Source organism: Dipodomys ordii, unplaced genomic scaffold (assembly GCF_000151885.1).
Source record: "Dipodomys ordii isolate 6190 unplaced genomic scaffold, Dord_2.0 Scaffold282, whole genome shotgun sequence".
NCBI lineage: Eukaryota > Metazoa > Chordata > Mammalia > Rodentia > Heteromyidae > Dipodomys > Dipodomys ordii.
The window spans coordinates 171,748-184,825 of NW_012267498.1; the positions used below are offsets into that span (position 1 = coordinate 171,748).

Genomic DNA, 13,078 nt, shown 5'->3' on the forward strand with positions numbered 1-13,078 from the left:
GCAGGGTGAGGGTGCGGGGCGCAGGGTGAGGGCGCGGGGCACAGGGCAAGGGCGCGGGGCACAGGGCGAGGGGCACAGGGCGAGGGGCACAGGGCGAGCGCAGGGCCAGGACGCAGGGCGCAGGGCAAGGGCATGGGGCCAGGACGCAGGGCGAGGGGCACAGGGGGTACCTGGACAGAGCTCCAAGGTGCACACCATCTCACCAGAGACACAGGTGCTGCAGAGAGAGGGGCCCAGGGCCATGGACACCTAGTGCAGCCCAGCGGCTCTGGCCAGCTCCCGCCCTTCCAGCACTGTCCCAACGGGCAGCATCCAGGACACTGTTCCATCAAATTCATGAAATTCTCCCTCTGAGGGCGTCCCCCCAAATCCACCCTGGGTAAGTTCCACAGCACCCCAGACATCGTGACGCCCGTGTCACGTTAAAAAAAAATCAGGAGACACTTTGTGTGTGTGTGCCTGAGCTAGGACTTGAACTCAGACCTTCATATTCTCACATGGTGCTCTACCACTTGAGACACACTTTGGAGATATGAGTCTCACGGACTTTCCTGCTTGGGCTGGCTCTGAACCCCGAGCCTCAGATCTCAGCCTCCTGAGTAGCTAGGATGTCAGGCGTGACCTTTTACACTTTCATTCCATTTGTTTTTACTAAGCACCACTTGGAGATATCCTGAGTGACAGGCGCAGGCGGGAGCAATCCAGAAAGAGCTAAAGTTCTCCTAGGAGGAAGAGCTGGGTAATTTTCCTCACCCTTTGTTCCCTTCAACACACACACACACACACACACACACATATAATATTATATATGTATATATATATATTTTTTTGGTCGGTCTTGGGGCTTGAACTCAGCTTGGGTGCTGTCCCTGTGCTCTTCAGCTCAAGGCCAGTGCTCTACCGCTTGAGCCACAGCACCACTTCCGGTTTTCTAGCAGTTTATTGGAGATAAGAGTCTCATGAACTTTCCTGCCCAGGCTGGCTTTGAACTGAGACCCTCAGATCTCAGCCTCCCGAGTAGCTAGGATTACAGGCGTGAGCCACCGGTGCTCGGCTTCCTTCAATATATTTTTAAAGCCTAGTTGTCAAATATTGGAGGTTCCAGCAAAATAATCTAAGAGAGAAAACACAGTTGGGCGGAAGAACAATAAAGGAGATATTTAAAGGAGGAACTGGGAACTAAAAGGTAAAAGTAAGAATGAGACAGAGATGGAGGTGAAAGGAGGTGGGCAGGGATGGTGACGTGGATGAGAGCGCCCTCTGCTGGCATGGCCTGGTGTCAGCTTTGAGTACTGGGCACTAGGCAGGGTCTGAGCAGAAATTCAACAGTCCCTGGTAGGGAATTTATTCAGGAAACAGGAAGCTGGGGGGTGGGGTGGGGGAGGGGAAGGGGGGAGAGGGTAAAATCTCCTCTGCAGTTCTTCAGTTCCATCCTACATCACTCCACCCATCTGCCATTCAGTTTTCTCATTAAGTAAATGGAGTGATCAGTCCTTGCAGACACCCAGGAGTGATCAGGGAACATCTCTCATCCACTGTAGTCTTTCCAGGGCATGCTTGCAGAATGGAGGCATGCTGGACTTCTGGGATGAGTGTGTGTGTGTGTCCTCTGGAACCCTTCCTCCAGTACCCCCCAACTTCCGCTTGCTCCCCCTGCCCTTGGCCTACCAGTTGTTGCAGGAGTCCAGGTGGGCCACGGCTCCCGGTGCATAGAGACGCCCATACAGCTGACAGGGGCACTGGCTGCGGGGCAGGCAGCTAGCATTGTGCAGGAAGAGGCCCGGAGGGCAGCTGCAGCCGGGGGTGCAGGAGCCCGTGCACTCCACCCCAGGGTCCTGGGCCAGGCACAGCCGAGGACACGGACCCCCCTCCTGGTGGCACTGCTCTGCTGAACGGAACACCATGTCCCCTGGGCACTGGGCTAGAAAGGAAGACACAGTAGGTCTGGCAGGGGCCGAGGGAGGGGAGGAGAGGGGAGGGGAGAAAAGGGAAGGGGAGGGGAGGGAAGGGAAGGAGTCAGATCTGAAGGGAATCTGCACAGAGTGCAGGTGGCAGCCTGTGGGCAGGACGGAGCTGGGGAAGCCCCTCCCTCCTTTCTCCTTGCCCATTGGTTCTAGTGCCTGGGATGTTCCTGCAAAGGGCCACAGCTTTGATAGAAGCATGGCTTGATACACTCTGTGTGTGTGTGTGTGTGTGTGTGTGTGTGTAAGAGAGAGAGAGAGAGACTGGGATTTGAATTCAGGATCTCATGCTTTCTAGGCATGCTTTCTTGAGACACATCCCTAGTCTTTTTTTTTTTTTCTTCTAAACCTGGAATTGTTTTTGAGGTTGGCTCTCACATTCCACAATCCCCCTGCTTAGGCCTCTGGCACAGCTGGGACAGCAGGTTAGCACCAGTTTTTCTTTGCTGAGTTGGAAGTCTTACAACTCTTTTGCCTAGGGCTGGCCTTGAACCCCGATCCTCCCAACCTCCACCTGCAGAGTAGCTGGGATTAGAAGCCTAAGGGTCGGGAGTGGCTCCCAGGGCCAGGCTGGGCGGGACGGCTGCAGAGCAGGGTGCAGCAGGACTGCGGTACCTGCGCAGGGCTGTGGATTGCAGTCCCGTGTCTGGCTGTGGGGTCCTGGACAGGTGGAATTCCCAGGCACGAAAGCAGAGCAGTGCCGCCCTCGCGTCTGGATGCCGCCATTACAGGGAGCTGAGCAGGGGGACCAGGAAGCCCACAGGCCCCAGCCGCTGGGCGCTGTGGGGACCAGAGGCAAAGGCACGGGCAGGCAGGAGGAGAGAGGTGTCAGCGTTGTGGGGCCCGTGGGCACCCCATCCACTCCTTGAACATGTTCATCATGGCTGGCTTCCTGGAGGGAGGGCTGAGGCCATCTCGGCTTAAGGACAGGAGCCAGCCTTGCTCCCCCCTCCCTCCTTCCCTGTCCTGGACTGCAGGAAGCTGCTCCAGGGCTTCTGATCCTCCCCTGGTCCCTGACACTCCAGGAATGGTGGGGTGGCACCTGGGCACAGAGCAGGGCTGCACGGCTCCTCCTGGGCGGCCTCCCCGGGGCAGGCCGTGTCTGCGGGGCCAGGGCAGAGCCGGAAACGCTGCCGCCGGCCTGGGCTCCCGCCGGGGAGGAGGCAGCTCTGGGAGCAGGAAGACCACGGCATCCAGGGTGTCCAGCCCAGCACCTCTGCAGGGGACACAAGACAGGGCCCTCGCCAGGAGCCCGGGAAAGCTGCGGAGCCTGGGCAGGACTGAGATGCCAAGAGGCAAGGCCACAAGCACAGCACACTGACTGCTCTGCAGGCACAGCCTCCGTCCCCTCGAACTGTGGGGGTCCCCCACTCTCCAGCCCTCCCCAAGGGGTGACCAAGAGGAGAGCATCCCACAGAACCTGCCCAGCTCCCTACCACATCACACAACCCAGCTAGCTCCTGACACACCCTCACACTCTCCCCCCCCAGGTCAACTCTTCTAGAATGTTCTATGTGGGAAACGTCCGTGTCCCAGTGCACTACAGCTAGTATATCACCAGCCCTCTGTAGCAAGACCTTGATCCAGCATCTCTGGTCCCCACACCACAGCCGCCTGCTCCATCTCCTCTATATTCAGTCCTATTTGTCTTGACTCTCATCGGGCAAAGCCTGCTCGGTGAACTCCACAGGGACAGGCCCAGCCTGGGAGATTCCCAGTCCACGAGAACGGAAACGCTTTGGCACTTCGTCTGGTTTCTAAGTGCTCTTGTGTCTGAGACCCCCGTCTGACACTCACAGCCAGCCAGGCGGCCTTATCTGCTCGTGTTCTGTACACACTTGCACAGACATGTCTCTGGTCAGCATCTGGCCCATCCATGTGGGGAGTTTATCCTCCTCCCCACCAAAGCCCACCCACTCAGGCCAATGAAGACTAGCTTGCAGCCAAGCACTGGTGGCTCACGCCTGTAATCCTAGCTACTCAGGAGGCTGAGATCTGCGGATCACAGTTCAAAGCCAGCCTGGGCAGGAAAGTCTATTAACCACCAGAAAACTGGAAGTGGCGCTGTGGCTCAAAGTGGGAGAGCACTAGCCTTGAGCAAAAAAGTTTAGGGAAAGTGCCCAGGCTCCAACTTCAATTCCCACCACTACCACCACCAACAAACAACAAAGACTGCCTCTCTGGATACCAGTGTCTCACGCCTGTAATCTTAGCTACTCAGGAGGCTGAGATCTGAAGATCACAATTCAAAGCCAGCCCGGTCAGAAAAGTCCATGAGACTTTTAATCTCCAATTAACTACCAAAAGACCAGAAGTGGAGCTGTGGCTCAAGTGGAAAAAGCTAAGGGCTCAGACTCTGAGTTCAAGCCCCAGTACCAGCAAATACTTGAAATAAAACAAGGTAAATAGTGCGGTTTCTGCTGGGAAGGCATCACCAGCCGCCCACCCGTAGTGCCAGGGGTCCCACCCCCAAGTGCTCTGGGCACGCGCAATTGGAAGAGGGCAGACCCCTACTACAGTACCTGTCTCACACTCTGTGTGGCAGGCCTGTAGTTCCTGCCTGTCACCCTCACATGAGGCACCCCCAAAAGCTGCGGGAGGGTTGGAAGGAGACCTGGGGAGAGAGATAGCTCTAGGCACCTGTTCCCCTCCCTCCTTCCCAGCCCTCCTGCCGCTCTGTCCTCTTTCCTACCCTCCCATTCAGGGCAGACCCCTCCTGAGCCCCATTCTCCTCCACCCCATTTCCTCCCCTACTTAACTCCTCACCTGAACCTGGTCCTCACTCCGGAGCCGCAGGAGCGGTCGCAGGGAGTCCAGGGCGACCAGGCTGACCAGCCGCAGGCCTGGGGGCAGCCCGCTGCTTGGCACAGCAGCGTACCCTTCTCACAAGTGCTGCAGGGGAGGAGGGAGAAGCTGAGCCCGGCGGGGCGTGGAGGCCCCGCCCAGCGCCCGCCCTCGGCACAGCGCCTCACCACTGGCTGCAGTTGTCCAGGAGGAAGGCGGGTCCTGGTGGGCGGAGCTCTTCACCCACCAGGCAGGGACAGTCCGAGAGGGGAAGGCAGTGTGAGTCCTGCAGGAGGAGCCCCGGGGGACAGCGGCATCCTGCGCGTGATGGAGGAGAGCACTCAGTCCCAGGACAGCAGGGTAGGAACTGAGGGCGGGGGCCTGGGGAGGCTAAGGGGTACCCCACCTTCCACACAATGTCCACCACAGCTTCTGTTGGCCTGGGAGTCCGGGCAGGAGGGCGGGCACGGGGGCACTAGCCCCTTCTGGCACAGCTCAGCTGTCACAAGCACACGGCCCAGCCCACAGTCTGGGGGAGAGGGAGGAAGACATGGGTGGAGTGGGCACTGGGCAGAGGAAGGCCCAGAGACCTGCTCATGGGGTGCTATGACCAGCACCCCCTTACCTCTGTCGCCAGGGCAGGGCTGTAACCCACAGGGTGCCCTTTCTCTGGACGCCCCGGGGCAGGGGTCACCGCCATTCTTGGGAGGGGGGTCCACGCAGCTTCTCTGACGACTCTGGTGGCCACCCCCACAGGAGACACTGCAGGGGCCCCAGGGGCCCCAGTCTGCCCAGGCCCCAGCCACTGTAGGGAGAAATAGCATCAAAGGAAGATCCCCGAGAGACAATGTTAGAGAGGGAGGGGCAGAATGAGGGAGGGCCCCGGAAAATACTGGCGTTCTGCTGCTTCCTCCACCTGTCATCCACAGGTTGGGGGACCATAAGGGGAAGACACCTCGAGGGGTCTCTTGGGACGTTGGGAAGGGCTGTGACAGCAGAGCCCTGGGTGGGGTACATCCAGAGCCAGGATGGACGTCTAGGGTGGGACGGGACCAGGGGAGCAGGTTTCCTGACAAGGCTGTGACATCAGAGGAGCGGCCTCCTCCTAGAGTCCCAGAGAAGAAGGCTGGACATTGGGGTTCCCCGTGGAGTGCAGAGGCCGCCTCCTTAGTGAGGGTCTTGGATATGAGCCAACCCAGATCTCCCACATCAAGGGGCCTGCAATCAACCCCACGTCCGTCTGGGGCCCCGGGTACCTGGGCAGGCCTGCAGGAAGCAGGGCTTGCTGTGGAGCTGCTCCGCCGCGCAGCCGCCCCCGGGCAGCGGAGGCCGCAGCAGCTCCCGGCGCCGGACGGTGAGTCCCAGGCCACAGCTGCGGCTGCAGCCGCTCCAGCCAGACCAGGGTGTGAGCACGCAGTCGGCTGCCGAGATGGGTGGGCGGGGCTCAGAGGCGGCTGGGGCGGGACCACGTCCCTCAGGGCCGCCCCTCACCCAACCAGTGCATACCACAGCCCTCCTCATCGGAGCCGTCCTGGCAGTCGCGGTGCAGGTCGCAGCGCCGCTGGGCGGGCAGGCATTCCCCACTGGCACAGCTCAGCTGGCTGGACGAGCAGAGGTTTCTCGAGGAGGGCAGCCCAGGCACGGCTGTGGCAGGCACGGTGAAGGGCACAGCACTCGCTGCCCACCAGTGCAGGAAGAGGAGAAAGGAGAAATCACAGAAGTGATCTGTGGCTGGATGATCAATGGAACCCTTTCAATCTGGGCTACAGCTTGCTAGCTAGAGTCCCTGACCTCGCCTTCCTCCCAAAACTTCCCACAGCCTGCGACCGGAGCAAGCTTGCTTCCTCTACATGTGGATGAGGTCCACCCAGGGTCTTTGAGCCACCCAGATCTCACACGATCTCTGTGCTTGTCAAAGATTCTGGGAGTGGAGGTGTGGCTCAAGTGGTAGAGTGCTAGCCTTGAGTGATACAGCCAAGCGAGAGTCTGAGACCCTGCGTTCAAGTCCCAGTACTAGCATCAAAAACAAAGATTCTTGGAGTGCCATGAAGCCAAAGCATCTAGAAGAACAATTAATCCCCTTTGGTTACCTTTTTCCTGAATGGGTACTCCTACTCCCTGGGGTGACCCTTCTTGCAACTGGGGAACACTATTCCTCTTCGGATTGGAAGTTCACTCTTTGATCAACTTTGGATGGATGGATGGATGGACAGATGGGTGGACAGATGGATGGATGGATAGGTAGAGGGATAGCTGGATGAGGTAAGTAGCTGGATGAATGGGTGGATAGATGAGTGTGGTGAGTAAATGGATGGATAGATTAGATAATAGATAGATAGATTAGATAGATGGATAGATAGATAGACAGACAGACAGGCAGACAGGCAGACAGATTGACAGAATAGGTAAATGAATAACTAGATTGGTAGATTGATGGATGGGATGAATAGATGGGTGATGGATGAGTAGATGATAGGTGGATGGATGGATGGACAAGTGTATGAGGGACAAGTGTATGAGAGCCTGGATTGATGGATAGGTGATGGATGGATAGGTGGGTGGATGGATGGACCTTCTCAAAGGCCATCTGACAGGCCTCTCCAAGGCCTCTCCCTTCTCCCTCTTCATCTTCTCGAAAGGCACTCCTGGTTGTTTTGGCACATTCAGTTCCTCTATGCTCCTTACTGCACCATTCTCTCCCAAGCCTTTTCCATATGGGTTAGAACCGGGAGCAAGGAATCCCGCCCCCCCCCCTGCCATCCGCAGTGTGTGACGCAGGCCTGCCCGCTCACCACAGTGCCCCTCATCAGAGCCATCGAGACAGTCCTCCCTCCCATCGCACAGCCGGCCCTGCCGCACACAGCCCAGCACCTCACACGGCGTCTGGCCGGGGCGCGACGCATGGGCGGGAAGGGCCTCGGGGGGATGCTGTGACCTGTGGGTACCGCCACAGTCAGCTGACCAGGAACCCAGTCGTCCTACTTTTCTTCCTTATCATAGCACAGTAGGGGGACCTGACTGCCTGCCTCTCTTGGGAGAATGGGAAAGGATGGACTGGGTCAGGAAACAGGGCTTAGATCTGGTTCTACGAGAAAATGAGCTATGAGACCTTGAGCAAAGGGATCTCTGTCCCCTCTGGCTCCTGGCCCTTCAGAGAGAATTGGCCTGCCAGGTTTTGCATCCAGACAGAGAGCTGAGTCTTACCAGCAGTGGTTCCTACGGGGTGTGGGGACAGCAAGGCCGCCGCTCCTGGTTGCAGGTTCTCGGTCCCAGGAGGGTAGGTGGGGGTGACGGCTGTTGGCTGCATGGGATGAGGAGCTGGAGAAACTGAGGCAGGACTCATTGGACTCTTCCCTGGGGGGGAAGGGAGAAGGGAGGGGATGACTGCCCAGCTGCTCTAACCCCCAGAGCAAGTGAGATGGAGAGTGAATCTTGGGCTTGATGGTGCCATAGACTCCACCCACCCCAGAGGACCTTCAGGTTGAAAAGTCAGTTGACACTGGTAGGCGAAGAAGCACAAGAACAGTGTGAAGGGAAAGTAAAGAAAAGTTCTGACCAGCGATTCATTTCATGAAACTCTCAATTAGCTGCTGGCTCACGCCTGTAATCCTAGCTACTCAGGAGGCTGAGGTCTGAGGGTTGAGGTTCAAGGCCAGCGCCAGCAGAAAAGCCTGAGAAATGTTTTGTTGTTGTTGTTAGTCGTGGGGCTTGAACTCAGAGCCTGGGCCCTGTCCCTGAGCTCTTTTGCTCAAGGTGAGTGCTCTACCACTTTGAGCCACAGCGCCACTGCTGGTTTTTGAGCGGTTAATTGGAGAGAAGAGGCCCGTCGGGACTTTTTTCACAGGGGAGGGGCACAGGGCGTGCACATACCTGTGGGAGGCCTGGATGACCCCCACTTTGAATGACTGGGCTCCGTTTCTGCTAGACCCTGCAAGGAGAGAGGGCTCAGCCTCCCCGTGCAGCCCCGGCCCTGGGGAAGGCTCCACATGGTCCCCCAGCCTCCAGCCTCTTGTTCCCACACAGGATGCGGATACATCACCATCTCCCCACCTCCTCTGCCTCCCAAAGCTTGGGCCAAGGATGGAGCTGTCTCCTCCCCCACAGCCAATGGGCTGCCCCTCCCCTGTGGGGAGAGTTCTCCACCAGGGACTCAGGACTCTCCAGCCCTGTGCTTTTCTGCACCTCGGTCCATCCCCTCAGCCCCCATCCCTCCCCCTCACACCGAGCTGGCCTCCAGAAGGCTCCAGGTTGAAGGCTTCACAGAGGAGGAAATGAACATGTGAGAGGAAGGAAGACACAGGTGCAGGTGCAGGAGCAGCACCAGTGAGACAGTGAGGCCCAGGGCCCTGTCCTTTGTACACCTTCTGGGGGACTTGGAGCTTCCCACTCACCTCCCTGGGTTGAGGGGAAAGCTGTCCGGGAGGGGAGGAGGGGGGAGCTGGAGTCACGGCTGTGGAAGGGACACTGGGAAGAAAAAACCCCAAGGGGGAGTTAGGGGTTTCCCTAGCCCTGGAGCCCCTTATCCAGGATGGATCGGGGTGACGGACTGAGGTGGGGCATTCAAGCGGAGCAACGCCTGCTCAGGCTGGACAGGGGTTCTCAGCCCGCCATGATGGCATCCCCGGAAGGGGTGGCAGGCACACATGGAGGGCCCGGCTGCAGGGCCAGGTGAGACCCGAGAACCTGCATGTCCAGTGTGTTCCCGCTGCCGCCGCTCCTCCCCACACTGTCCCCTCCCAGTCCAGGCTGAGACCAGGCCCTACCTGCCAGTGTGGGCAGGCCAGGGCCCGCAGCCCTGCTCATCAGAGCCGTCCTCGCAGTCCACAACCCCGTCACACCGGCTGCCCGTCAGGACACACTCACCGCCGGCGCAGAGGTGCCCAGCTTCTGGGCACAGAGGCGCTGGGGGAGAGACTATTGCTAAGAGCCTCTGCCGTGCCCCGCCCACTCCCGTTGTGCCCACTCCCAGACCAGCCTGTACCTGGCTCACAGCCCAGTAGCTCCGCCCACAGGAAGGGGCGGGGCTGGACAGCACCCTGCCAGGCATCCTGTGGCCACATCCTGACGTACTTCGCCTGCACTACCTGGCCAAACATCCATGCCTCCAGGTCCACATTGGCCCAGTTCTCAGGGAAAGCCTGCAGAAAAGGATGCCTGCTGACTCGGACCTGCCTGGTGCTCAGGCTGCCTCTGTGGGTCCTTCCAGGGGCCCCCCTCCCCCTTTTCTGCCTGTCCAGGTACCCTGCTGGAGCCCGTGCCCACCCAGCAGTAGACAAGGCATCCTCAAGGCCAGAGAAAGGCCTGGCTTCTGGTCTAAGCCCCGCCCCCTGGTCTGGCAGTGCCTGAGGGCAGGGGTGAAGCTGTGCCCACAGCGGGATCCTCAGGACCATCCTAGCTTTGGCCCAGAGCAGAGGTTCCTGAGATAGCTAAGAGCAAACACCTGTGTAGACTGGGCCCTGTCTCCCTGGGAGGCCTCTGTGGGGCCTAGTTCCCCAAAGCCCTCCATGAACTTAGGATTTCCCATCCCTTCTCCTTCCCAGGTTGCCATAGTGCTCCAAAGACCAGAGCCAGATGGAGGTTTTCCAGTGTCCACTTGCGTTCCATAAGCATCGAAGGCAGGGCTAGCCCTTGGAGAGACAAAGCCCCTTGGGGACAAAAACGGTGTGGACTCATTGGGTGCTGGTGGCTCGTGCCTGTCATCCTAGCTACTCAGGAGGCTGAGATCCGAGGATCATGGTTCAAAACCAGCCCGGGCAGGAAAGTCTGTGAGACTCTTATCTCCAATAAACCACTCAGAAAACCGGGAATGGTGCTGTGGCTCAAGTGGTAGAGCGCTCGCCTTGAGATGTAAGAGCTGAGTGCTCAAGCCCAGAGTTCAAACCCCACGACCAAAAAAACAAAACAAAACAAAAACAAAAAAAACCCTGTGGGCTCCACACAGGGGTGCAGTGAGGCCTTGGGCATTTGGTACCTGGGGTGAGGGCAAGGTGCCGGGCAGGATGTCATGGTAGTTGTGCCAGTGTCGACCATCACTGCTGAACTGGAGCGAGAAGCTGGCGGCGTTCGTGGGGGAGGAACGAGCCCCCTGCACGATGATGCCTGGGGGGAGGGGTGCGGGACAAAGAGGGGGTCAGCCCCGCGGGAGCCACTCCTGCCATGGCCGGTCCCTCTTCCCCACTCACCAGTCAGGTTCCGGGGCCTCAGAAGGTGCAGCTGCAGGTAGGGCGGCCGGGTGTGCCACTCAGCATGGTCTCCAAGGCCAGACCCCTCAGTGGGAGCTCCTGGGGGCGCAGCCGAGGTGAGGGGCTCCTGCGCTGGGCTCCCCTTGGGCAGCTGGGCCAGGCCCAGGGGAGAATAGCAGGGATCTGGATAGAGAAGAGACAGAGCAGGGCACGACAGGAGCGCTGGGGTCCCCCAGAGTGACCTTAGCGCAAGACAGAAGGTCAGGGCAGGGCATGGACGAGCTCCAGTGCATGGGGCACAGGACCAGCCCAGCAGCCCTGCCCGGGACACTGAGCCGCTTCTTAGCGTCCACCTCAACGGTATGTGCCTTACCTCCCGGTGGAGGCAGGACATAGGTAACCAGAGGAGCTCCGATCTGCGAGCTGGGGGCTGGAGCAGGCGCAGGAGGGGCCACCAGGGGCTCAGCCTGGCTCTCTTCTGTAGGGGAAGACCCGAGGCTCAGGAGGAAGCGACCAAGAGTCACTCACCCCAGTCCTCCCAGCCATGCTCACTGCTTGGATCCCCGCCTCTCATGACTTCCCAGGAAAACCCTGGCATTGGGGAGGACTCCTCCTTCCCTCTGTGTGAATTGGGTTTGTTTTGCTTCCACTGTGTATTTAGGGGAATAGTCTGTCATTCCAAAGCAACTATCAGAACTGGATGGAGCAGGTGCAGGTCTCAAGCCAGGCCTGCTGTCATTCACATGGAAGCAGCCTTGTTAGCTGGAGTCCAGCTGCATGCATGGATACAGTTGCATGCGTGAACACAGCTGCATGTGTGCATACAGCTGCACGCATGTATTCAGCTGCATGTATACATAAGCTGCTTGTATGTATAAGCTGCATGTGTGTACAGCCACATGTGTACAGCTGCATATGTGTACACAGCTACATGGATGAACACAGCTATGTGCATGTATAAACTGCATGCGTGTGTACAGCCACATGTGTGCAGCTGCTTGCACGTGCACAGCTGCATGTATACAGTTGCATGTATGTATATAGCTGTGTGCATGTGTCCAGCTGCGTGGGTGTGTACATCTGCATGTGTATATACAATTGTGTGTGTACAGCTGTGTGCATGTGTACAGCTGCATATGTGTACACAGCTACATGCATGAATACAGCTGCGTGCACATGTGCAGCTGCATGTATGTATACAGCTGCAGGTGTGTATACGGCTGCATGTGTGTATATAGCTGTGTGCGTGTGTACAGCTGTGAACAGGTGTTGTATTCAGTCCTGGCCTCATCACCCCATGAACACCTTTCAGGACAAGGAAGCCAGACCACCCCAGCTCACTCTCAAGGCCCACGGGATTCTCCTCCCCTTGGGACCCCTCTGCTGCCACCCCCAGCCTCACTCACCGGGCGGGGCACAGTAGCAGCATGATTCTCCCGCTCCCTCCACCAGGCCCCATCCCTGTGGGGCACAGTAGTCAGGTCGCTTCTGACCCACCCATGTGTCTCCCAAGCCTGAGGCGTCCACATCGCCCTCCACACTCTGCCACGCCCACTCCCGGGCCTCACCTGAGGGCAGCTGCCTAGGGGGCAGTAGGGGGAGCAGCTTGTGGTGCCATTGTGCATGCACTGGCACACGCGGCACGGGCCCTCACGCCAGCGCTCCCCCACGCGATGCTCAAGGCCCCGCTGCGCACAGCCCACGCATGGCTCTGTCTGGCACCTGGAAGGGATGAGCAACCCCCTTTGTGCTGGATGGAGGGTGGGCCTGGGGCTCAGAAGGGCAGGCCTGGGGCTCAGGAGGGCAGGCCTGGGGCTCAGGAGGGCGGGCCTGGGGCTCAGGAGGCGGGCCTGGGGCTCAGGAGGATGGGTCTGGGGCTCAGGAGGGCAGGCCTGGGGCTCAGGAGGGCGGGCCTGGGGCTCAGGAGGGCGGGCCTGGGGCTCAGGAGGGCGGGCCTGGGGCTCAGGAGGGCGGGCCTGGGGCTCAGGAGGGCAGGCCTGGGGCTCAGGGGGACGGGCCTGGGGCTCAGGAGGGCGGGCCTGGGGGTCAGGGGGATGGGCCTGGGGCTCAGGGGGATGGGCCTGGGGCTCAGGAGGCGGGCCTGGGGCTCAGGAGGCGGGCCTGGGGCTCAGGGGGATGGGCCTGGGGCTC

General features: G+C 59.3%; 1 protein-coding gene across 1 annotated transcript in view; it reads right to left on the bottom strand.

Annotated features, from left to right (window-relative positions):
- Nucleotides 1-13,078, bottom strand: part of Sspo (SCO-spondin) — a 60,505-nt gene that overhangs the window by 24,390 nt on the left and 23,037 nt on the right. Inside the window, 22 exon segments of the mRNA XM_013036373.1 lie at nt 171-217; nt 1,669-1,921; nt 2,577-2,741; nt 3,004-3,177; nt 4,484-4,575; nt 4,728-4,853; nt 4,934-5,063; nt 5,152-5,274; nt 5,371-5,550; nt 6,002-6,166; nt 6,252-6,422; nt 7,538-7,642; nt 7,645-7,680; nt 7,950-8,046; nt 9,137-9,209; nt 9,509-9,659; nt 9,727-9,883; nt 10,717-10,844; nt 10,928-11,110; nt 11,301-11,405; nt 12,334-12,388; nt 12,496-12,649. Of these exon segments, the coding sequence (XP_012891827.1) occupies nt 171-217; nt 1,669-1,921; nt 2,577-2,741; nt 3,004-3,177; nt 4,484-4,575; nt 4,728-4,853; nt 4,934-5,063; nt 5,152-5,274; nt 5,371-5,550; nt 6,002-6,166; nt 6,252-6,422; nt 7,538-7,642; nt 7,645-7,680; nt 7,950-8,046; nt 9,137-9,209; nt 9,509-9,659; nt 9,727-9,883; nt 10,717-10,844; nt 10,928-11,110; nt 11,301-11,405; nt 12,334-12,388; nt 12,496-12,649 (2,870 nt within the window).